At 36.1% G+C, this 25,870-nt stretch overlaps 1 protein-coding gene and 1 long non-coding RNA gene across 2 annotated transcripts; one reads left to right on the forward strand and one right to left on the reverse strand.

Annotated features, from left to right (window-relative positions):
- Positions 1-3,356: 3,356 nt before the first annotated feature.
- LOC149826600 (uncharacterized) lies at positions 3,357-9,840 on the reverse strand. The gene is made up of 2 exons (XR_016435090.1): positions 9,654-9,840; positions 3,357-3,732 (listed from the first exon to the last, which is right to left on the reverse strand). It is a non-coding gene; the product is annotated as an uncharacterized LOC149826600 (long non-coding RNA).
- Positions 9,841-10,618: 778 nt separating this feature from the next.
- LOC149826601 (PHD finger protein ALFIN-LIKE 2-like) lies at positions 10,619-22,513 on the forward strand. Its single transcript, XM_090018899.1, has 5 exons — positions 10,619-11,017; positions 11,111-11,143; positions 11,286-11,508; positions 21,914-22,034; positions 22,103-22,513. Exons 1-5 carry the CDS (start codon positions 10,918-10,920, stop codon positions 22,352-22,354), a joined length of 729 nt encoding a protein of 242 aa, XP_089875025.1. The 5' UTR covers positions 10,619-10,917; the 3' UTR covers positions 22,355-22,513.
- Positions 22,514-25,870: the final 3,357 nt, after the last annotated feature.

Consider the following 25,870-nt stretch of genomic DNA (forward strand, 5'->3'; position numbering starts at 1 on the left):
ACCAGACCAATGTTCAGTTGGTTTACCTTTTTGGCAGCAAGTGCGTAAACTCCTCGTTGGCATACTTGCAGCCTCGTAATGCCACTAGTGTGGCTGCTAAAAACTTCTTTATTAAAACCAGCCCGCACCAACTACGAACCGAACCATATTAGGTTCAAACTAGTAATTGCCTTGTCCCGCACCCTTCTCGCACTACGATTAGGGTTTTCGGCATGTGTGCACATGCCTTGTGATACACCGAGTTCGAGTAGATATATTTATGAAGATATATATATATATTAAAACATGTAGATGACTGTTTCGGTATGACCGAATGGACTTGCGTCACTCCTGTGTCCCGTCTAGATATTTTTCTCTAAATGATGTTACACTCTGAACTAAATATAAAATTCAATAGAGTTGTCCTACGTTCGTTTTGGCAAACGGTTTGTTTAGGGTCCGCAGGCGCGGCACCCCGAACCATGGTAATGCCAATCTAATACCCATTAGATGGGTTATTTCAGAATCACCTTCGACACGTATGTGTGTCGTGTTGCGTAAGGAAAACCCTTATGCTTTAGTTACATTCGACAGACTAGAAAGGTATGCAGTTGAACACTTTTGCAAATTCATGAACTTAAGGACTTCGTCGATTAAAAACACAAGTGTTGTTTAAATATCTTTGTTTCGGGTCCGCCGGCGCGGCACCCATACCGTGGAAATAGCTAATGTTATTCCCATAAGACGGGAATATCTCAGATTTCACCATAAACATGTAAGTGTGTTGAACCACGTATGTGAATATTGCTAAACGCAATCTTAACATTGAAGTATGCAAAATGGTACAGTTTGACTGTGAAAATTATTGCAAGATTATGCATAGTACCAATGTAATGTTTTAGAGAATGTTTTATATAATGAAATTCTGATGAAATATCATATGCATGCGAATGTGTAATTGCTTGTACACTTAATTGTCTCTAAGAAATAATATATGCAATGCCTCTATTGTTTATACTTGTGCAAAAGATAGAAACATGTGATACTCTTACACTTTGCACTTGGCACATCCTGACACGGTTATTGAGTAGTGCGTACCCTGAGGAGGTTCATTACTTGAGGCATTGGTAAGCGTACTAGGTGCACTTACTTCAAGAATAAAAAGTCTGAAATTGAACACCATAGGGTATGAATAAATATAACTTGTTGTGGGCTCAGTTGGAGTCCTTGGGCAGTGACCCTTGTGTTGTGAATGGACTCTTGTGTGATATACCCTAAAACAGAAATAAATAATATGGTGTTATGACTGCTTTCACGAGCAGTGTGCTCTGTTGGCCGCGTGAGGTTGAGCACGTGAATGGGCAGGCCAAGTCCTCGTTTTGCATACCCCGCGGGGACCACAAGACAAATTTCTCGTTGAGAGGTATGAATGAACATGAGCCTAAGAAAGATAAACCTGCTTCGCCCCATTCACAAAATGGTTCACATTGGGAGAGGGTGGATAGTACAACCCTGAGTGACTTGTCGTTACTACGACACGTGTTTTGACAAGAGTTGTAGCGTCCTTTGGCCTCCAGTCACTCAGAGTCAGGGAGGTCGAGGTTGCCTTTCTAGGACCTCACTACTGCAGTAGTATGGATTGCAATCCTTGCCTATGCGAGTGTTTTCTCCTAGTTGTGTGTTGCTCGCATGAGGTTGACTCGGTCTGTAGCTTCCCCGGTTACCACACTATAATTGAATAACAGACGTCGGGTGTAAGTCTCACACTAAACAACCCTAACTTCAGGGTATGTTTGATGCCTTGTCTAGAATTGGACAAAATGAACAAAAAAATAGAACAGAGCATTAATTCTATTCATTCTATAACAACTGTTCCAAGTCCAACGTTTGTTTGGACCGTACTCAAATGCTATGCTCTAAATATCCACTGTTTGATGATAATGTGAGGACAACTTGGACAGTCATAGATAATGAGTCCAATTACTTTGTTTGGATCATATAACCCAATCCATCCACCATTTTACACATTTTAACCAAATTATTATGGTTTTTTGCCTGGATATGGATCAAATTACGAAATTATATCTAAAATCAGGATTTTTTGCCGTGAATATGGATTTGGAATTGGCTTTTTGCCCCAAATATGGATTTTGAATTACATTTTTTCCATGAATATGGATTTAGAATTGAATTTTTGCCATGAATATTGATATTTGCCTCGAATATAGATCTTGAATTGGATTTTTGGCCCCAATATGGATTTTTGCCCTAAATATGTATTTTTTACTCAAATATGGATCTCAAATTAGTTTTTTTTGCCCCAATATGAATTTTTACCTTGAATATGGATCTAGAATTGGATATTTGCCTTAAATATGTATTTTTGTCTCAAATATAGATCTCAAATTGAATTTTTTCCCTGAATATGAATCTCAAATTGGATTTTTGCCCCGAATATGGATCTCTAATTGGATTTTGTCTCGAGTATGTATATTTTTACCCAAGCCACATTCAAATAATCATAAAAAATATACATACTCGGCATTTTCTGCTGGTTTGAGTAAAATCTTGCCATTTTCTTTCATAAAATTCCTTCATCTTTTCTGTTTGTTTAAAAAATGTGCTGAATTTCTATTTTGTATGCTATAAGGTCACCAGGATCTGTTACAAATTGCATCCTTTGAGCTTCAAGAAGATTTGAATCAATTTAAATAATGTTCATGTCTATCACTTCGATTTTTATTAACCAGTTTTATCTATCAAATATGGAGTTACATGTTATCTATTTTTGGTTAATTAAGAGAGTTTGAAACAATTTCATAATGTTCTAGTGCTCTGTTTTTTATGTAGATTTTATCCATTGTGTCCTTTTGGAGTACAAAGTAAAATATGATATTCGAGCTAGATGTAGGAAGTAGATAAAGTGTTAGGGAGATATCAGATTTGGTGTAGAAATTAAACATAATAGGCATTCCATCTTTTTTTCCTTTGTCTTTTAGATTTGGTGTCCTATTTACTTTATTACACAAAACAATAAATAAAAAACAAAGAAAGAGCAGAGTGAAGATGGATTTCATCCAACTATTAATGATGCTATTAGTAAATAGAAGAAACAGGAATTAATACGTTGATATTGGTTACGCAAACACCTTTGTAGACCAATTTGCAGCTCGATTAACACATTTGAATGGCTCTTGACCTTATAGATCCATTTGTTGCTCCTAATTTCTTTCCTGCTCAAAGACTAATAACAACCTAGCGGTGAGCTGCTTGAAATGACCATAGTCGCTTCCTACTTTGCTTTCACGGTGCCCAGTTTGTAGACATAAATTTGGAGTAATAGCAAAACGGTGTATTGTAGAAACGAGAAAGTCAATTGAGAAGCAAAAAAAATACATTGCACTAAAGTCGTAAGTGACATGCATCAAGTGTGTAAGAGGCATATGGGCTTACAGAATTAACTCACCGGGCACGATATTCTACAGTCTAACATAATGCCTTCCAAGTGGTGTCCTCGTATCAGCTCTCTGATCAACAAACAAATTTTCTTCAGAGTTTGCTTTAAATATATTGATATCTCTATCCTGTTTGACTGAGAGTTTCAAGGGAAATGCCAGTGTTTTCTTTATCATTGGAAAGTATAAGCCTGATGACTTCTGAAATGGCTTTGAGTTGTTGTCGTGGGTTGCCAGCAGATGTTGCAGCCAAGCAAATTGTGGAAGTAATAAGAAAAAACCTCCAAAGTGTACATCCCTGCGTTCTCAAATACATACATTTTATTCATTAAAATATCAACAATATCATAAATCCAAATTATGCAAACTGAGAGTATAATAGCACGTAAGAGAATAAAAAAACATGAATATACTAGGAAAAAACACAAAATCCAGAATAATATCACGGCAAAACAAATGCATCATCATCTCGAACACCGTGTAGTAGCTCTTTCATGCACCTCTAGTTGTTGCACGTCTTGTTGCACCCATATAATACAACAAATCATCAATTTTGCTAATTATTCTACATTGTAATTATGAAACTTATATAAAATGTAATAAAATCATGAAATATACTTAATCTGTGGTCAATCATTCCACATTTGAGTTGTTATTGCATCTTTCATGTCATTGTTGCAACCACGAGTAACTACTGTTGTAGAATTTTCTTCCTCAGATTCATGAACCAACGTATATTCATCATTGTCAATTGTGAATTGTTTGGCATTTGGGTTATTTTCTAATACAAAATTATGTATTATGCATACTGCATGAACAATTTCAACTTTAGTGGGAACTAGATATTTTATTTGGCACTTTAAAATTGGAAACCATGCTTTGAGCAAACCAAAAACACGTTCAACGTTCAACTGTTGTGGTTGTATAACTCTGTTGCTTTTTCAATTGGTTTTGCACCAGGTGCATTAGATTCTCACAAGTGGTAGCGATATCCTTTGTGTGGAATAAAAAACCCAACATTATTTGGGTATCCAAAATCTACAAGATATTATTTGCCTATAAACACACATTTGGTTTATGATGTAAATAAAAATATTTGTCTATGTACGATAATCAATGTAATTTATGCACTATACCTCTGGGTATTACTAGAGGCCGGTCAGGATCATCAAGTGCACTATACAATACTAGCGATATCCTTTGTGTGGAATAAAAAACCCAACATTATTTGGGTATCCAAAATCTACAAGATATTATTTGCCTATAAACACACATTTGGTTTATGATGTAAATAAAAATATGTCTATGTATAATAATCAATGTAATTTATGCAGTATACCTCTGGGTATTACTAGAGGTCTAGAGGTCGGTCAGGATCATCAAGTGCACTATACAATACTAGTGATATCCTTTGTGTGGAATAAAAAACCCAACATTATTTGGGTATCCAAAATCTACAAGATATTATTTGCCTATAAACACACATTTGGTTTATGATGTAAATAAAAATATTTGTCTATGTACAATAATCAATGTAATGTATGCACTATACCTCTGGGTATTACTAGAGGCTGGTCAGGATCATCAAGTGCACTATACAATACTTTTGCATCTGTTGCACTTTCTTCCCACCCAGCAAGCACGTAGTAAAATCACATATCAAATTGTGACAACCACCCTTTTATATTTTGAAACCTCATTTGTTCTCACCTTTATACGTTTATAGGAATATGTGTTCCATCTATAACTTTCAAGCAATCATATTATAAGAAATAAAGGTAAGTCAATAGACACACACACACACACACACATATATATATATATATTACAAGTAAAGAATCTCGGTTACCTTCAAATATGGATAGAATCTCAGTTTTCTCATAAATTTTGTTGGGGTATCATTACTGTGTCAGTCCCCATGTAATGATGACCAATGCTAAGTAACGCGTTTAAAACCAAATTAAAATACTTGCTAATTGTTTGTCCTGAGTGTTGGAACACATATTGCAATGCTATATTTTGCTCATTGTGGCCAATTGTTAATAAAAAAACTACAACTTGTTCTTCAATACCTACATCACGGGCATCTTGCAATAATTCACTTCTGAACAGACTTTACATAATGTGATGTAAGTGTCTTTTTCTATGCATAAAAGGTCAAAACAATTGCGTTGATGACCCAACATGCAATCACGCACAAAATCATGACCACTATGTAAAGAATCATGAACTATTGCCCTACGCGACCTTCTCAAACTATGTAACAAAAGTATCAACACCACCATGGTGACTAAGTAGATAAGTTATTAATTAGGGTTCATTATACTTATGCAAATACAAATAAAATCATTGAGGTTTTAACATTAGTAACATGCATAAAATCTAAGAAGTACATATGAATAACATTCAACATTATGAATATTTAACATGATTGAACAAACATATATAACATGAGTATTGACTTGTGCAATATATATCATGAGTGTGACAAAAATCAATATTATTTAATATCACTACAAGAAAAACATGGATTAGCGACGGACGCTATCCATCGCTAATACGTCTCTAATCCGTCGCTAACGTGTTTAGCGACAAATTTGTGACGGATAACGTCCATCGCAAATTTTTAGTCGCTAATTAGCGATAGAACTTATCCATCGCTACTTTCGTCGCTAATATGCGACAGATTAACGAGAACATGATCCGTCGCGAGTATGTTACTATTTTAAATTAGCGACGGATAATATCTGTCGCTAAATTTTAAAAAAAAAATGCTCCCTGCCGGGCGGTATTCCGACAGCTATAGGCCGGACTTGTACCGCACCACACATGCGTTGCACCCGAGCGGCCCGGCCCACCACTGCGGGGTCTTTTGCACAAAATCGGCATGCTCTCCAGCACACTCTCCGACGCACTCTCCGGCGTGCTCTCCAGCACCCTCTCGACCTGGTTCCCTGCTTTTCCGTCCCAGCCCGACCTGGTTCCCTAATTTAAACACATGTCGTTGCCTCTAGAACCAACGTCATCTGAGCAAAGACTTCATCTGTATCCGGCTCTGCCTGCAAAATCAACCAAAAAATAGTGGAAAAACTGTTCGCCGAAGGAAAGAGAAAGAGTGTAAGATCTGAAGAATCAGACCTTTAATCGTATGTTGATCACTGTACAGAGGATCTTCGACGGAAGCTTGTAGATAGGCATTTGTTCATCCGATGCCACCACCTGAAACATAACACAACCACCACAGAAAACAGCCCAGAGTACTCAGATGTGGAGAATACAAGAGCAAAATCCCTCTAAAAAAATTGTCCGCCCAACCCTCTAAAAAAACCTTTCAACCGAGGAAAGAGGGAAAATTTTGCGCTTTAGATGAGACAGTTTAAATCGAAAATTAGCGAAGGAATTTTTCCGTCGCTAATCCGTCTCTAATTAGCGACAAAATTAGCGAGAGAATATTTTCCTCGCTAATTCCGTCGCTAATTAGCGATAGATTAAATTCCCTGGCTAATTCTGTCTCTAATTAGCATTTTTTTTGTAGTGGTAGCGACGGATTGGCGATAGAAGTTTTTTCATCACTAATTTCCCAAATATTTCGAAAGTTAGAGACGGATAGTTTCTTCCCGCTAATCCGTCGCAAATTTGCGATGCTAACAAGGGTTTTTCTTGTAGTGTATGTAATATGGTTGCAATAAACATGTATATTGAATATGTAACAATGTTATAACATGCAACATTTTAATAGAGAAACATTTAACAAAACGATCAATATCAATAAATCAACATAAGTTTAGACTTGTGCAAATACATACCTAAATATTGGGTGATAAATTGAAATCCAGTCAATCAATCCGACATTCTGGATCTATATTCTGGAACAAAGCTCCATTTTCAGGTACTATCATTAACTCCAATGCCCTCACGCTTGCGTTTGAAGTAATTTCACCATTATTGAACATTTCTTTCAATCTAGCATTATACGATTTGATCATAGTGCATGAAGATTGATCGCTAATGGTCTTCACATACTTGAAAATGCTACTTAGCATTTCCACAATTTGATCATTACTACATACTTTGCGCTTTCCTTTAGTTGAATGTCGGTTTATGGAATGTTGAAAATTGTTAGCATGCGAGCTATTCATGGGTGTCTCATCACCTGAAACTTTTGTTGATAAGTTCAATTCCTTCAGATCGAGATCGATGGTAGATGGTGGTGGTAGTTGTACTTATGATTGAATAGACTTATAACTGCCTATAGCAGTTAATTCACCATGAATTCATACTGCCTATTCAAAATATCGCCATTTTTCAGGTTTTTGATAATTCTTTCATGTTGGGTTTTTCCTAATACACTCGATCTATATTTTTGTATCTGCCAAAGGCATCCTCACTTTAGCGTCCTATCCAAAGCCCGGTGCATTTAAGAATTTGTTTATTATTGTCAAGTTGTGTCTAGCACGCTTCAACTTGTTCTTTATTTTTTCTAAGGTAAATTCGACTCCAATCTTCTCCTTCATCTAACTTGCCACCACCCTCATGGCCTTCTCTTTCAATCCCCAAGAGCATTTCATTGCAGGTATCATGTAGTCAAATAAGAAGTCCACATGGTGTGTACTTCATTGCATTTTCTCAGTTGAACTTGGCTGCACTTCTTGTACTCACCCATTACCTTTGCCATTCTGAATTATAATAAACATGCAAAAAAAGAATATATTACATAACCATAAATTTGTAAACCAACATTACAAGAAAAGTCCACTGTATAATCTAGCCATCTTGACAGAATGTTGTAACAAGCTAAAGAAAACTAAGAGCAAGAGAAATGTTGTATCTTACTGTTGGTCTAAGTAATGTCAAATAAGTTAAACTTTTGTGAATCTACTTTTTTTACATTAGGACATTAAAAGAACATTGTTGTAGCCATCTTCACTAATCTAGTGCAACATGAATATATATACACACACATAAAGCTTGATCAACCTTTATTGCTCATTTTTGGAGAAAGCCAATTGCAGATGTATTCATTAAACCCTTGTCCTCCATGTGTTGCCAATTTCTAAAGAGGTGTACAAAATAGGCTTAAAAAGGTGTCTAGCATTGCCACTTGTAAAAGTGTAAAATGATTTCTTAGAAATCATGGCCCCCACAATAATCTTAGCAATTAATCCCCCGATATTTTTACAATAAATACAATTCCTTTTTGCGACATATATTTGCCCCCTAACCAAATGCATTACTCTGAGTTCATGCAGATAATCAGATTTACCACATCCATGCCTCGATCACTTGGCAAATGCAATTCTGGTAGAGGAAACAAATTTTCTTGGTCTGCTTCAACAGAAAAGACTAGTAGACATGCACCATGTAATCGCCCATAGCTATTCCCTTGAGGGGAAGAGCACTCCCAGCCTTCACATGTGAGAACAATGGTAATAAAAATATGTATAGGACTTTCAAGTACATGTATTAATCAAGATCATGCCTGTGCCCTAAGCCGATCCACCAAACATAAGAGCAGCTAAAAACCAAGAAATAAACAAGATGATATCACCCCAAGCAGAAAAAGGAATGGAAAAGAAAATCAAACTCCAGGCTGTTTTCATTAGTTAGTAAACAATAAACAGATCAAACTATTGTGTTGAATGTCGGACACTTTTTAGGATGACCTTACCATTTATATATATATAAACCTTAATCATTTGATTACTTAACATTAATTTCACTGCTCTCACAGTACGAAACATTTTAAGATGTCCTTGACGCTTGAAGCACCAATGTACCAACAAATCAACTCAAATGGCCACGAACATAAAGAATTATACTTCATAGACATATCTTGCAAATGCGGACCACAATGTAATTCACTCCTCCCAATCAGAGACACAGACACCTCCCCCACAACACAACCAAGACAGCCACCATCCAAATCCAATCAAACGTTTCCGAATTCATCGCAAAACATAAAAAAAATCGTAATTCAGGTCACTCCACTTCAAACGAACCAAAACACACGAATTCCCCAATCCCCAACCCTAAAAACCATGGACTTCGCCCACGAATCCAAAACCCTAGAATCCGTAAACGAAGAAAAACCACTAAGCGCACCCATGAACCCCAGAATTCACAGAATTGGAGCCATTGAGAGAATCGTCACAACCAACTATGGAAAACAAGCAAAAGATGACAAAATACAGAAAAAACGACGGAAATATAACGGCGTACCTGTACTAATCCGACGATCAAGAAGGAGAGGATCGAGAACTAGGGCTCCCGAATGCAGGAACCGGGCGATTGAGAGGAGTGGATGGAGGGAATGAGAAATCTAGGGCTTCGAGAGAGTCGAGAGAGGGAAAATGCATCTGAGACCTCCTGGGGGACTCTGGAGGAGAAGAATGGGGCTCACATAGGGTTAGGGCACCCGTTTCAGCACAAATGAGGAGAGAGTACTGTTTTTGGCGTGTCCTTTGATGCACGATTTTTTTTTTTGTCCATTTAGTTCTTGTTAATTTTGTAATAGGGGAAGGTGGATAAAACAACAACAACTACCCTTTCATCCCAAAACAATTGGGGTCAGCGATATGAACCAAAAAAAAATTCATTTTGGGTATTCCACATGAAATGAGGTTCAAAGCATTCATATCCTTTCCTGACCTCTTTTAAGTTTTAACTAATATATTTTCCTATTACTCCAACCTTTTAACTGGAGCATCATTAGGCCTTCGCCGAATATGTTCAAACCACCGTAAACGATTCTCTCGCATCTTATTTTCAATGAGTACAACACCTACCTTCTTAGGTATCTCCTTGTTCTGAATATTATCCTGTTGTTGGTGTTGAAAGGTGGATCGACAATTGCAGTATATATTGAATGAGGCGGATGCTCCGCCGTGTCCAATGTTTGTTAAAAAAAATGTTTTAAACGTCTTTTTTGTCCTATGAAACGCACAGAACTAGCCATCAAACATGCCCTCAAAGAACGCAGCTACAGGACGCTGGGCTCATACTAACTGGATGGTTAAGTCACAACTAGGTGTGTGTGTCTTGAGTTCGAAACCCGCTGGGTTCTCCCACAGACTTTTTGCTTGATGCTTACCAGCCGTACCCCAAAAAAGAAGCGGCTCGTTTTGCGCCAAGCGACGGAGTCAAGAGAGAGAGAGAGAGAGATTAAAATAGATAAGAAGGCAAGCGTCTGTTAGGTGGTAATATCGGAAGAGTAAGGAGGGTGCTCCCGAAAAGCCAAAAAAGCAATTTCCCCCCGTTCGTTCTTACTCTCTTTCTTTCTTCTCCTTCCTTTTTAAGGCGTATAGGAATTCGATCGACATTTTCCGATCCGATGGTGGTCGTCCTGTGAAGGAAGGAAGGAAAGAACCCCAGGGAGTGGGGCTCATGCTTCGCTCCTTCGTCTCCTATCTCTCGCTCTCGATCTCCCCGAATTCCTGTTGAGAGGAACTGAACAAGAAGAAGACCGAGGGGAGAAACAAGGTGCATGGAGATGGCTTCCATTTCGTCGAACCCTCGCAGCGTCGAAGAAATATTCAAGGACTACAGCGGCCGTCGTGCAGGAATCATCCGGGCTTTAACTTACGGTAATGTCCAGAGATCTTTATCTATTTTCCTTCTTTGAAGTTTTTCGTCTTCCGATTGTTTTTCTTAATTCTTTGATGTTTTCAATCTTTCAGATGTTGATGAATTTTACTCGCTCTGCGACCCCGGTTAGTTGTTTCATTTCATTCGTACGTCTACGTAGATCTGTGCGTTTGTTAGGGTTTTCCTTTTTCTTAGTTGGAGCATTTTGTGCAACAATTTTTTTTTCTCTTCATTTGTTCGTGGAAAGTTGACTGATCGTGAATGTAGATAAGGAGAATTTGTGCCTGTATGGAAATCCGGATCAGTCGTGGGAAGTGAATCTCCCGGCGGAGGAAGTCCCTCCGGAGCTCCCGGAGCCTGCACTTGGGATTAATTTTGCAAGGGATGGAATGAATCGGAAGGATTGGCTCTCTCTTGTTGCTGTACATAGTGACTCGTGGTTGCTCTCTGTTGCTTTCTATCATGGTGCTCGCTTTAACCGTAATGAGAGGTAAAACGCACCCCTCTCTCTCTCTATGCTGTTTTAACGTCTACATTTTTTTGTACTACCTCAAGTTTTGAGTTCCTATTCTGGATTTTGCTTATGTTTTCTCTCCTTTTCTCTAAGATCTAACTTCTAAGAATAAGAAAATGGAAAAGGACAAAAAAGTCAGATTGATATTTTTTCCTCTAGATGCTGTGAAAGAATGTGGAAAATGCCAATCTTTTAGGATTATTTTGATGTTCCATGCATGATATACATGTTTCTTTTCTCGGCTTCGGCATCATGCTTGGCAGCTGCTAATGATATTATGACATTTGAAAGAAAATTGTGATGTTTATCACTTAGTCATGATGTGCTGCTTCTGTTGATGTTTCAGGTGCTTGTCGAAGCTTCAAGTCTTTTGATTGTAAATCATCAGGATAAATTCCTGTGTTCCTTTTATTAGGAAGAAAACATTTTGATTAACCTGAATGGTGCTTTAGCTATGTCAACTTCAACTAAAAAAGGTTAAACGTAGAAAAGATTTATGTGCTTAGTGCGCCTGTCCTCAGACACATATCCACACACACACACGCTGAAAGATTGGGTAGCGCTATTTTATTTACAGTACTTGTGGCTGTCAACTGATGGAAAATGTATTTGATTGGAAAATGCAATTTCTGATAGAGCTTCCCTGCATTGGTGAAAGGTCTTTCCTTGCTTGTTTTTGACCACCTGGTATCCTTTATCTGCACCTTTCTGACACTGTCTTAATGAAATTTGGTGTCAGGGAATACTCAGGTTGCTCCTTTTGACATGTTGCTCCCACGGTCCCACCTCTTCCTCTGGCTCCTTTTCTCATCTTTGAACTCAATTGGCTACTATGCTCAAACTTCTTAATATTGGCTAATCATTGGCCACACAAATTATTTTTAAACTTCTAGTGGGTGCACTTCTTCAATTCTTTACAAATTAGGATAAAATCTTATTTAAGCAATTCTCCTCTATTCAGAGTCATTGTTACAACTTCATTGAATCAGTGAGATGCTTCTCTTCTAAAATAGAAGGACTTTACCTTTTCTTTTCTCATGCAGTTAGGGCACGTTTGGAAGCGAGAAAGATGTAGGAAAAGTGATGCAAAATGGAAAATCTGTATGGATTTTCCCACCCTTCAAACCGAGAGAGACTTTTTCGCTGAGAGAGCTTTTCTAAAAAGTACACTTTTTAATAGGAAACATTCCTCCATGGGGGGGTGGGATGGAGGAATGTTTCCTACCAAGAGAAAATTTATTTTTATACTCCCCACCACCCACCATCACCATCGGTAAAAAATGTATATGTATTATGTACATTATATATATATATATATATGTGTGTGTGTGTGTGTGTGTGTGTGTGTGTGTGTGTGTGTGTGTGTGTAACTAGGATTAGTAACTAGGTTAGCTTATTTTTTACTTTTTACATTTTTGGTTAGAATCAAACTAATCAACAAATGTTTACTAGTCAAACCAAAGAGATGTTGGGAAGGTCCAACGACCCTATTTAGAGCCGTGGGGCCTTTCCCAATGTCTCTTTGGAGACTCCTTTGCTTGTGTATATAAAGGGGTGAAACCCCCTCCCAAATGTAATGCTTTTTGCATGGATTAAGGATTGAATTAAATAATATTCTTTATTTGTGAGTGTTCCTTGTGTGCCCATTGAGTGGGTGTTGTGTGTGAGCCTATTTTGTGGTTCTTTGTGGTGTTTTCGGTAGATCTTATTGTGGCTCTTTTGTGTAACTTCTTTGGTGATTTGGAGAACATTGTTGGAGGTTCTCATTTCCTTTCATGGTATCAAAGCTGGGCAATCAAGCTGAATTTGTTTTTGGTGCATTGGAAAGCATGCTACTTAAAATTTAAAAGACTTGAAGCTCTTTTGCAATTCCTATTTAAGTGCATGTGAGATCGTGATTGTGTTAAAAGATTGGTGGTGCTTATTTGGTGGAGTTGAAGCTAGTCATTGGCCACCACATATCGGGTTCAGGGATCACAATCACACATGGAGTTTTAGTATCCTCACGGTCCCCCACGACTGCCATCCAAGATTCCCACTGTAAAAGGAACATAAGAAAGAAAATTAATTACAATGTTAGGTCTCTTTTATCATTTTAAATAAATTTTCAAGTTCTTTACACAAGAACCGTTTTGCAAATCAACATGCAAAACCAAAAAATTTCGAGCCATGACCCTCAAATTTTAATAATGCAATTAACTTTGAAAAACCAATAAATTTCCAGAAATTAATTTTGCAATGCATAAATAAAATCAACAGTTGGAGCAACACATGCTCCTGACCTACACGACTCGCAGTGGTGCGCATCTGACCACCAAGACATCTCAAAAGTAATTTATGCATCTTTTGCAAAATTTCAGTGAACATGCAACACACATTGTTTCCAAATATGTTTGTAACATATATTCAAAACACACAAAATGAATGCACATTAAGCCATGCACATACTCATGCAACTAGACACTTGCAGAACACATCATCATGATGAATTTCATGCATAAACAACCAAACATGCATATTATTACAATCATGCAAAAACTAATTTATTTTCAGATTTATGCATATGATTTGCACAATTGCAAGTTGATCAAATCAAATTCAGGTTTATGTTTCATCTCAAAAAGAATACATACATCAATCTAAACATGTATATGACCAAATTCATGTACTCAATTAACTATGCAGAATTTTTTACTAATCCAACTGGGGTTGATCCATGTACATGGTCAAAATCATGTACACGGGTTGGCCAATGCTGAAAAATACGTATTTTCAGCACGTTGGTTGATCCATGTACATTAATCATAATCTATATAACACAGACTCTTCTAACAGGACACCGCACCCAGGCTGGTGCGACACTTGGACATAGTTTCCTTTGTGTTAGGTGAAGTCAACCACATTGAGGTCCATTTCTATCCAAAAGTAGATTCAGTTAACCCTAATCAAGTCCATTTTTATCTATATATATATATATATATATATATATATATATATATATATACATAAATGCACACACATACGTAATGTTAACTTAAAACTGTTTATATATATATATATAATCATCCCCGCACCCCCGCACTCAAGTTTTTTTAAAGTGCCTATACATAAATCGATTTATACATATTTTCTGGCCTCTAAGAATTTAGAGAGAAACCCGTACCTTGATCGAAGATCGAAAAGACTCGGAAAAATCGATGGATGTATGAAAAAGAACTATTTTTCTTTTTCTTCTCCTTCTTTTCTTTCTTTCTTTCTTTCTTTTTTTCCCTTTCTCACACCACACGATTTTCCCCTTGGTTTTTTTCTCTATCTCACACTCTCTCTAACTCTTTCTCTCTCTAGAACACGAGTTCTAGAGAGAGGGAGATACCACACTCTTTATATTTGTTTCTAATATTTTATTTTATTTTTATTTTCTTTTAATTGTTTCTAAATAGGGGTGACATCTCCTCTAGAAAGACTTAGTTGGGTAGAGTTCTACTTCATGTAGAACTCTACTCTACTTTCTATATATTATCTTTTTAATTAATTATTTATTTTATTTAATATTCTAAGAAATATTCCAGAGGGTGTCACCCCCCTCTAGAAGGCCTCTATGGGGTAGAGTTCTACCCCAGGTAAAACTCTACCCTACCTCATCTTATTTTAAATTTAAAGTTTTAAAATAGTCGTGGATGAATTTCAGATCGCGATCTTGATTCAATATCCAAATCCACATGGATCCTACTTGAACTAGATCCTAGTCAATATAGATCCTGGATTGGGTCCAGATCAAATAGAGCGGATCCAATCTGATCCAATCCAGAAAGTGTCAAAATAGAGGCTGGTCATTTTTGAAAAATGTGATTTTCGGGCCAACCGTAATCCAATTTCGGAAAAACAGGTCGCCAATGCGATCATTATTTCAATGAAAAATAATGGTGCTCATACCTGAATTTCGCCTGAATTTAAGCTGAATTTCTCTCGATTTTTGCTCGAATTTAAAGGTTAAAAACGAAAAATTTCTCTAATTACAATTAGCTCAACTAGGTCTTGTCAATGGGCTCTGGGCCACACCCAAACCCTGTTGACGTCACCAATAAAATGATTTTATCAATTTTGAATAAATATATAATTAAAAAATTATATTTTTCAATTTTAGAAATCATGGAAAAATACGTGATATTACATGTGGCTTCTTGTAGAAGCTAATACAAATGAGATACATTGAACCCAAACCCCTTATAAGCTCCATATTGGCTTTCCATGTAATGTATGATATATCTCATTAACTTCCTCTCTAAATTACTAATTAACACTAATCATTCTTGCTTACACTAGAAGCTACTAATACAAAGCATAATATTCTCAAAATACCCTAGCTATTAACCCATGTGGGGCTTGAACTCATTACAATCAAGACTTGATCCAGACAAGCCAAACCTAAAAACATATAAACATGTGCTCATGCACTGCCTTTAAATTTGCCTTGTTTTCAAGGCAAGACTCGAAGAAAGCGAGTGAGGAGCTCACCATGATTTTCCCAAGTGTCTTTATGTGTTCCAGCTTCACTTTTTTGCTTCATACCTACCCATACAAACAATTGTACATGAAAAAGTAATCAATCTACCTGGATCTTCTCCATGGCTCCAATCCGACCAAGATCAAACATACATAATCAAATCCCAAAACCAATAACGCAACACATTAAGAAATACAAACCGAAACTCAAGCATTCTATTCTAATTTTACTCCCATACTATTTGCATGTTTGTGGATTTTGTAACAAATTTAGAAAAACTTACTAGAAGTGTTTGTTTATTTGACCTTTGTTTAGTTCAATTTGTAGCTGATGGGTGAGCTTTCATTCCAATGTCTCAGCAATACCAGTCTTTTTGTGATTTTGGGGGACTTCGTCACCGTGTTCTAGCAAATAAAGTAAGAGGCAAGTGGGCAGATCAAACAATAGTTTTCGTTTTGCATTATACATCAATAATACAAAATATGTTAGTACCCGCATTATACCATGTAATACAATAGAGACCTATTTATTATACTACACATGAAACAAGTAATTCAAACGACTAATTAAACACATTTGTAAGCCTTTTTACTTGTTACCTAGATAACTATATGGGTGTCAATGTCGAATATGGGTACCAAAGTTGTATGTATCGTTACTATGAGGAATGTCGATATGATACACACTCGTATCGTGATACGAGTTCATATCATATCTGTATCGTACGATACAAGCCTGTATCATACGATACTGTGTATCGTATGATACAAGGTCAACACACTTAAAAATGGCTGAATCGTAATTTTTCAGTTTTTAGTTTTAAACACCTCTTGAAGAACGACTCCCTCATTTGTGTAGAAGCCATTATAGAGGTATCCATGCACCCTAGGACTCATGAAAGTGATTTTGAGGATTTGTACTCAAGGGAGAGGGATTTTGCGGTTTGCTAAAGTAAAAGTGCATTTTCACTATTTTTTTCACTCAAGGGAGTGGGTTAAGGTAAAAAAATCTTTATTATGATCCGGCATACTGTGAAGAGTATGTAAACACGAAAAATGTAGAAATCATGCTCCACTCCAACAAAGATGACATCAGATGATCCGACATGACAATGGGGCACTCAAGTAATGAGTGAAATTGAGTACAACTATTGCCATAATATTTTTTTTATGTAATATGAAAGTATTAGTTTTGTGACATGTTCTTAATTGCAAGATATTTAATATTTTGCATTGTTCTTGTAAGATAGTTGATGTTTGATGATGTCTTATGCATTTCATAGAGACATAAATGCTTCATATATGATTTTATGGTTGCATTTTGTGCATTTTATCATTGTTTCATGTGTTATGATTTTGTAGATTTTTTGTTATTTTCTTATGATTTTTTTAGGAGATTTTATTTTATTTTTTCGAAATTTATGATTTTTTATAATACGATACGATACGTATCTTATTTTGGGCTTAACCGATATGGGTTACGATACGATACTTACAACCTTGATGGGTACAGTGTTAGACATGGCGAGCATTGGAAGATAGGTCCTAAAGAGTCTTATCTCCTAAACCATCCTAAATGGATTCAAAAACATATATGTAGGTATTTGTTTGATTTGAACTTATAGGTGTATTCTATATAATTTACTAAGGAGAAAACATGCTTTAGATGAAGTACTTTTCATGTTTAGATGTTTTTAGAGAGTGCAAAGACTCTCAATCAAAGTTTCTTGTTAAATTAATTGGATCCGAAGGAATGATTTTTAGTCAGACATCTACAGGTTTAGATTAGCAAAAAATGACTAACCATGTTTTTTTGAAGTAAAGGTTGTTTGGGAGATAAAACTGTTTAGGAGCTATGAAGTCTTTGGTGTGGATGCATCTGTATTAGTATGTTCAATCTCACCTCATGCATTTTCATATAGATCGGACCACATAGATGGACTTAGCATGCTATTTACATGTTACATATACACAATCCAAATCCTATTTCCTACTGAACAAACATATAGATCACATTTGTAGGGTTTGATCTACAAAAGAATTGAAAAAAAAGACATTTTTCTACAAGATTGCAGGTACAATTGGCTTTAGCGTGCACACACACACACATTATATATATATATATAGGGAAATGAAAACCCACAAAATGGGCACGGTGCTAAATGACTCGTGCTAATGGATTTTCGATGTTTTTTTTCGAAATTTTGACCCCATAGATGTGTCCAGCATGATTGAAAATGGTATTTGGAGCGTCGAAAATTTATGAAAATTATAGGCAGTTGACTTTTGAAACCTTATAAAAACCTATCCATGCATCAGAATCAAATGCTCCTAGAAGTGATTCCTACTATAAAAACAAACATATCGATCACATCTGTACGGTCAGAATTTCAAAAAAACACTAGAAATCCATTAGCATGTATTGTTTAGCAGCGTGCTCATTTTGTTGGATTTCCAGTGTTTTTCTAAATTCTGACCGTACAAATGTGATCTATATGCTCGTTTTTATAGGAATCACTTACCTACAAAATGAGCACACTGCCAAATGAAACATGCTAATGGCTTTTTGGTTTTTTTTCGAAATTCTGACCGTACAGGTGCTCTATATGCTCATTCTTATAGGAATCTCTTCTTGGAGCATTTGATTCCGATGCATGGATAGGTTTTTATAAGGTTTCAAAAATCAATGGCCTACAATTTTTATAAATTTTCAGGTTCCAAATACCATTTTTTTTCATCCAAAATGCATTATCCAAGTGTTGATTTCGAGTAAATCAATCATGCTGAACACATGGGGTCAGAATTTCGAAAAAACACCGAAAATCCATTAGCATGTTTCATTTACTCTGTACCCGTGTCAACACACGTATCCCCATGTTGATGCGCGTCGACACCCGGACATGCCATTTTAGCCTCCGTACATACAAGTTTGTATTTAATTTATAATTATATTTTCAGTATATAATATATATTTTAGATATATATATTATATTCAGTTTATTTTGAATTTATTTTATATTTATGTGATATTTAATATATATATATATATATATATATATATATATATATAGCCATGTCCCTGGACCCACATTTTTTGAAATTTCTATGTCGTACCCGTACCCGCACCCGCACCCCTACCCAGGTGACAGTTCATTTAGCACCATGCCCATTTTGTAGGTTTCCATTTCCCTATATATATAAATCAATTATGAAATGCATATTCATCCTCATTGAATTTTGGTAACTGTTGATACTTGAGATATGAAAATCTAATTTCAAAAACCAATCATGAAGACCGAGATACTTCATACTTGTAATTGAAGGCAAAAGTAACATCTTATGTGTTTCAACTTTCAATCCAGATTCTAGTCATAAAGGCTTTAAAGACAAATCCATCCTCCAGGCATCACGGTTCTTCAGCATTTTCAACTCATAAGAATGAAAAACATGTATATATAATGTACACTTCAAAAATAATGAATTGTCCATATGTTAGACAAAAAGTGTTGATCTGTCAGTCAGCATTGATGTGTCTATTTTCGAGAACACATAAATCTAAAAATTCAAGTGTCCAAGTTGTGTTCAGGACGTTCATTTTCGCGGTTGCTCACCTAGAAACTCAAAGTGTCCAAAATCGTGTCTCAGAGTGTCAATGTCGATGCCACTTATGTCCATCACCGACACTCCAGGCCTTCCAAATTGTCTAGGTTAGGCCTTCACACTTAACTGCATGGTTGAACCAATGCCTCTCTGCTCTAGATGGTTTATTGTGCTGCCGTTTCTCAACACAATGAACTAGATTTATAATTTATGACTATCATTGGGTTCATAGAGGGTGCTAGCAATTTTTCTTAAATGTAATTTTTTTCCTCACTGTTACATGCCCCTTGCATATGATTTTGGCTGGGGCATGTGTGCTACTAACCTGCTAATCTCTCTTTATATGAGAGAGTAAACCATCCTAAATGGCAAGGGACAAGGTTACAGGTGTTTGTTTTATTTGAATTTGTAGACGTAGTCTGTATACCTTAGTAGAGAACATGTATTAGATTAAACATTTTTGGTGTTTAGATGTGTATTTAGAGCGATAAAAAATTGACAGTTCATATTGCACAAAAATTTGTTCAAATACAAATCAAGGTTTCTTGTCGAATCAGTTTGATCCAAAGCATGGTTTTTTGGTGAATAAGTAATGATAAATGTATCTAGGGGTTATGATTAAGCAAAAAACACATGAAACTATGTTTCCAAGAACCGTTTAGGATGGTTTAAGACAAACTGTTTTAAGAGCTACTCATCTCTCTCTCTCTCTCTCTCTCTCTCTCTCTCTCTCTCTCTCTCTATATATATATATATATATATATATATATATATGAGAAGTCTATTGTGACTCCGAACCATTGACAACATGCGGTTATACATACTCTTGTTTGCATGTTTAACGTGGTTCGTTTATGCTATGATGCAATATGCCATATTAATCAATTTTCAAGATGGTGAAAAATCGTCTGCTCACCATTCATAAAGATAAGATGGTTGAAAATGAGCCCAATATATCAGGAGTCAACTTTAACACATGAAAATAGTAAATAGAACAATATATATGAGAAATCTATCATGGCTCCGAACCATTGACAACATGCGGTTATACATACTCTTGTTTGCATGTTTAACGTGGTTCGTTTATGCTATGCTGCAATATGCCATATTAATCAGTTTTCAAGATGGTGAAAAATCGTCAGCTCACAATTCATAAAGATAAGATGGTCGAAAATTAGCCCAAGTCAACTTTAACACATGAAAATAGTAAATAGAACGTGCTAAACATTACCTGAAGGTTAGATTTTGCTTCTGCAGACTAGATTACATAAATCAAGATTTTATATATATATATATATATATATATATATATATATATATATATATATATATATATATATATATATATATATATATATATAGGAAAAGTGGTAGCTGCCTACCACTTTTTTATCCTACCACCTGTGAATAGGTGTTTTCGGGTTGTTTCGTGCAAATCTGATCATGCAGATGTGTTCAACATGGTTAATTTGCTAGGAAATGACACTTAGATCATGCTTTTTCAATAAAAAAGACTTTTAAGCATTGAATATTTTTGAAAATTGTAGACGGTTGATTTTTAAATCTTATATAAAAACTTGCATGCATGTCGGAATTGGACGATCCAAAAGTCGATTCCTATAAAATCAAGCATGTAGATCACATATTTATGATCAGATTTTAGAAGAAATAAAAAAAAAATCCTTCTAAAGCCCGGTAAGCAGTTACCACCTACTCTCTCTCTCTCTCTCTCTCTCTCTCTCTCTCTCTATATATATATATATATATATATATATAATGGTAGCCACTTTTCCAGCCTACCAGTCTTTTCAAGTTGCTTTTCATAAATCTGGCCCTGCAAATGTGTTCGACATGGTAGATTTGCTAGGAAATGACACTTGGATCATGTTTTTCAATAAAAAACATGAATTTTGAAGCCTTGAATATTTATGAAAAATTGTAACGGTTTATTTTAGACCCTATAAAAACCTATCTGCATTTCGGAATCGGACGATCCAACAGTCGATTCCTATAAAATCAAGCATGTAGAACACATCTGTACGGTCAGATTCAATAAAAACATTGAAAAACCCTTCAAAATCCCAGTAGGCTGGCAGTGGGCCAGAAAAGTGGTAGGCAGCTACCACCTATATATATATATATATATATATATATATATATATATATATATATATATATATATAAACCTTAGCAGTAATTGTGCTTTGTAAAGTGATTTTCTTTCATGTTTAATTTCTTTTCTGTATCAATCCTTCGTACACTTGGTTCATATTTGTAGGAAGCGTCTGTTCAGCATGATCAATGATCTGCCGACCGTCTTTGAAGTTGTGTCAGAAAGAAAGCCTGCAAAGGAAAAGCTCAGTGCAGATAGTGGAAGCAAACCAAGGCCATCAACAAAGGTTGGCAACTGTAACATTGTTGTGGTTTTTAGATTGATAAGAAAATTTGACTGCTTGACTTTCTGCAGCGTTCAAGTGATGGGATGGTAAAAAATAGTTCAAAGCCAACAGATGATGGAGATGCATATGATGAAGAAGATGAACACAGTGAGACTCTTTGTGGAAGTTGTGGAGGCAACTACAATGCGGACGAGTTTTGGATTGGGTGTGACATCTGCGAGAGGTGGTTCCATGGCAAGTGTGTGAAGATAACACCAGCCAAAGCTGAGAACATAAAGCAGTACAAATGCCCTTCATGCAATCTTAAGAAAGGCAAGTAGAGATTACAGAAGCATTGTCTTCCCAGTAAACATGTGAAACGTAAGAGTTGAGACATTAGACTTTCTGAATTTGTCAAGCTTAATGGAATCCAGTGTATGAAAATCTTTGCGCATTGTTGAAATATTATTGTTGTTAAATTTTAAAGAAGAATTTTGGTTGTATACGTGATTACTTGGTTTATTGTTTATTAATGGTGGTTGGTAGGAAGTGTTAGAATCTGTGGAAGTCCTTGGGTTTCTGGCGTATGATAGAATTGTTTTGCTGGAAAATTTGCCTATTCATTGGTTTTCTGAGGTATGATAGAATTATTTTGCTATGAGCCCCATATCATTCCATCATTTTTAGCTTTGTGGATGAGATGTGGAATCTGCCAAATCAGGCTAGCAGATTTTTTTTTTTAAAGGCAAGCTGGGGTTAGCCCGATCCCTACCAGTTATACAACTATACCATTGGGTTTTGAACCTGCAACGTCCCTATACAAGGTGACGTGCACTGGCTGCTCCTAAAGCGTACACAAGGTGACGTGCACTTTAGAAAATTGAAAATATTCTAGGTGTTTTTGGATGCAGATCTGGATGTTTAAGCATTCTGGTTTTTAAAGTTTTTATGTTCTTGGGGTTGAATGAGATTGTTGATGGTTAGGTTGCATTGTCATTACTGAGGAGGCTATCGTTTCTGAAGTGTCTCGGGTTTGAATCCTACAGGGTTTAGCTCCCGTCTTGCCTGTCAAAAAAAGGAAAAAAAGAAGTTTTTCTGTTATTTATTAAGTGGTTTGCTCGGTGAGAACTGTTTTTTACTTTGTACAAACTTGCTGGGATTATGGCTCTTTTCAAATTTTATATCACCATTACATTTTAAATTCATTACAATGCGTTGATCCACAGGAATGAATCCAACCCTGAGGTTTATGCTTCCAAAACAAAAGGTATGACTGCTAACCTTGCCTGATCTTATTGTCTAATTAGACGCATTTAGGTCTACAATCCTGTTTCGATTTGGAGTTGGAGCTACTTCCACCATAGCCATCCATTTTCTCTCGTTGGGGAGAACTTTAATATCTTTAAGATCTTGCTGCAGTCTTTCAATGTTCAATGCTAATGTATTAGATTTAATATAAAAACACCAATCTTGGTCCTAAAGAATGTATATTCATTGCTGGAATAATGAACTGAAAGCCCTACATCTGCTCTATCACTTCTTCAAATCACTAAGCCTTTGGGAGCTTTGAATCAGAGCTGTGTTGTGGTTTCTCCCAGTGCTCTCTGCTGTTTTGGAGCAGTGGTGTTGCCAAAACATTGCGTTGGGAATGGAGTTGGCAGTGCCCCAACACCAAATTTGAACACCATTCACAAGAGGATGTTTGGGGCATCTTCATTATTAACACCAGTTTACTCCTTTAGATCAGTCGCTCGAAGAAGTCCTTGAATGTATGCTGACCAAAGAACTAGTAAGACTTTCAAGAGTCACGGATCCTCCTACGATCATGGAAAGATTTTTTAATCAGTTCTACAAATTTCATCAAGCAGTGAGACATGATATCGAGAACTGCTTCATCCTAAAAAATATCATCCAAGACTGCATTGACAAGAATCTCTTCGTTGAGGACGGAGAAAAAAACCCGTCGACTGTCCTGACTAAGTTTCAGCAAAAATCAAGCACTCAACAAAAGATAAAGCATGAAGGGTGGAGCCATGACCGCAAGTTTACTCCATTAAATCAAACACTCGAGAGTATTCTCGCATACATGCTCGCAAAAGATATGGTCAAACTTTCGCAGGCCGCTGATCCTTTTGTTGCTCTGGAAAAATGGAATGATCAATTTTGCAAATACCACCGAGCATTGAGGCATGACTTAGAACATTGTTTTGTCTTCAAGAACATTGTGCAGGATTGCATCGACGAAGAACTTCTTACTTGAAGCAAGCTAGAGAATCAATCAGTTATCCTGCCAACATCCTTTCTAGACACGAAGAAGAAGGATGACACCAATGCTATATCATTTATTTCATTCTGCTTTTGTCATTTTGAAGGGGCAATGTAGTCTCAGTTCTCTTAACGATTTGTTATTCTTCTTCTTTATTACATTAATAAATTTTTCTCATAACTTAGCGCTATCTTTTGTATTTATCCTTCTTTACAAAATGTCCTCTTGCGAGGAGTGATATCTTTCAAAGTACCTCCCAAATCAATCAAGAAACGTAGCGTCAATCTTTCCCTTGCTACCCTCAAAGAGCGTTCGTCAAATACCAATTATTTATCCTTTTGTTCAATGTTTTACTCCCCAGTTACACTAGGGCATTTTTTTTTTGAAAATTTGTCTTTACTTCAAAATGTCCTGTATGCAGGCGGGATCAAACAAAATCTCTCACTATTCATTTATATCTATTTGCATTCATTTGTGTTTGTTTGCATCCATTTGCATTTGCATCAAATCATTACCCATTCAAGATAAGGGACAAATCCTGAGACCCCGCCAGATCATCGTGAGGGTGAAGATTGAAAATCTTCCATCACAATCAACAAGCACTTTCAAAACTCCAGTCTTTTCCAAATCCGACCTTCGGGTTGAGTCTTTTATCAAAACCATTTTTGTCGATCATATCAAAAATAACCTTTGGGTTAAAGCCTACTCCAAATCCAGTTTTTATTGGTTGAACTTTCTAAATCTGGTTTCTTACTTAGTCGAACTCTCTAAATCCAGTTTCACACTGGTCGAACTTTTCCAAAATCCAGTTTCATACTGGACGAACTATTCCAAAATTCAGTCTTTGCACTAATCAAGCTTTCAAAATTCAACTTTCAAGCCAATTTTCAAATTCAACTTCTGAGTTGGTCCAGTTTTCCTTCAACGATTCGAGCCCCGCCTCAAGTTTTTGTTCCAACCCAACTTCCTAATTCGGTTTAGTTTTTCCTTTGGGATTCGAGTTTCGTCTTGAATTTTCTTTTCTTTAAATCCTGATTCGGTCTAGTTTTTTCTTCGGGATTCGAGTTCCGACTCAAATTTTCTTTCCTTTAATTGGTATAGTTTTCCTTCAAAGATTTGAGTTACAGCTCGAATTTTTCAGTTTTCTTTGGGATTCGTATTCCGACTCAAATTTTCTTTCCTTCGAATCCGAATTAGTTTAATTTTTCTTTGGGATTCGAGTTTTGACTCAAATTTTCTTTCCATAAACTCCAAACTGGTCTAGTTTTCATTTAAAGATTTGAGTTCTGACTCAAATTTTCTTTCCTTCAAATTCAAAATTTGGTCTAGAAATTTCGAGTTTCGACTTAAATTTTCTTTCAAATCCAATTCGTCTAGTTTTCCTTTGAAAATTCGAGTTCCTACTCGAATTTTCTTTCAAATTCAGGAATTGGTCTAGAAGATCCGAGTTCCGACTGGAATCTTCTTTCAAATCCAATTCATCTAATTTTCTTTCCTTCAAATTCAAGAATTGGTCTAGAAAATCCGAGTTTCGACTCGAACTTTCTTCCAAATCTAATTCGTCTAGTTTTTCTTTGAAAATTTGAGTCTT

This window comes from Nuphar pumila, chromosome 10 (genome assembly GCF_984573655.1).
Source record: "Nuphar pumila chromosome 10, dmNupPumi1.hap1.1, whole genome shotgun sequence".
In the NCBI taxonomy this organism is placed as follows: Eukaryota; Viridiplantae; Streptophyta; class Magnoliopsida; order Nymphaeales; family Nymphaeaceae; genus Nuphar; species Nuphar pumila.

Bases quoted from the DNA above. Each gene is read 5' to 3' on its own strand.
- LOC149826601 (XM_090018899.1), top strand. From the start codon at position 10,918: ATGGAGATGGCTTCCATTTCGTCGAACCCTCGCAGCGTCGAAGAAATA. The intron at 11,018-11,110 runs GTAATGTCCAGA...TCAATCTTTCAG, and splicing joins CATCCGGGCTTTAACTTACG to ATGTTGATGAATTTTACTCG. The intron at 11,509-21,913 runs GTAAAACGCACC...TCATATTTGTAG, and splicing joins CGCTTTAACCGTAATGAGAG to GAAGCGTCTGTTCAGCATGA.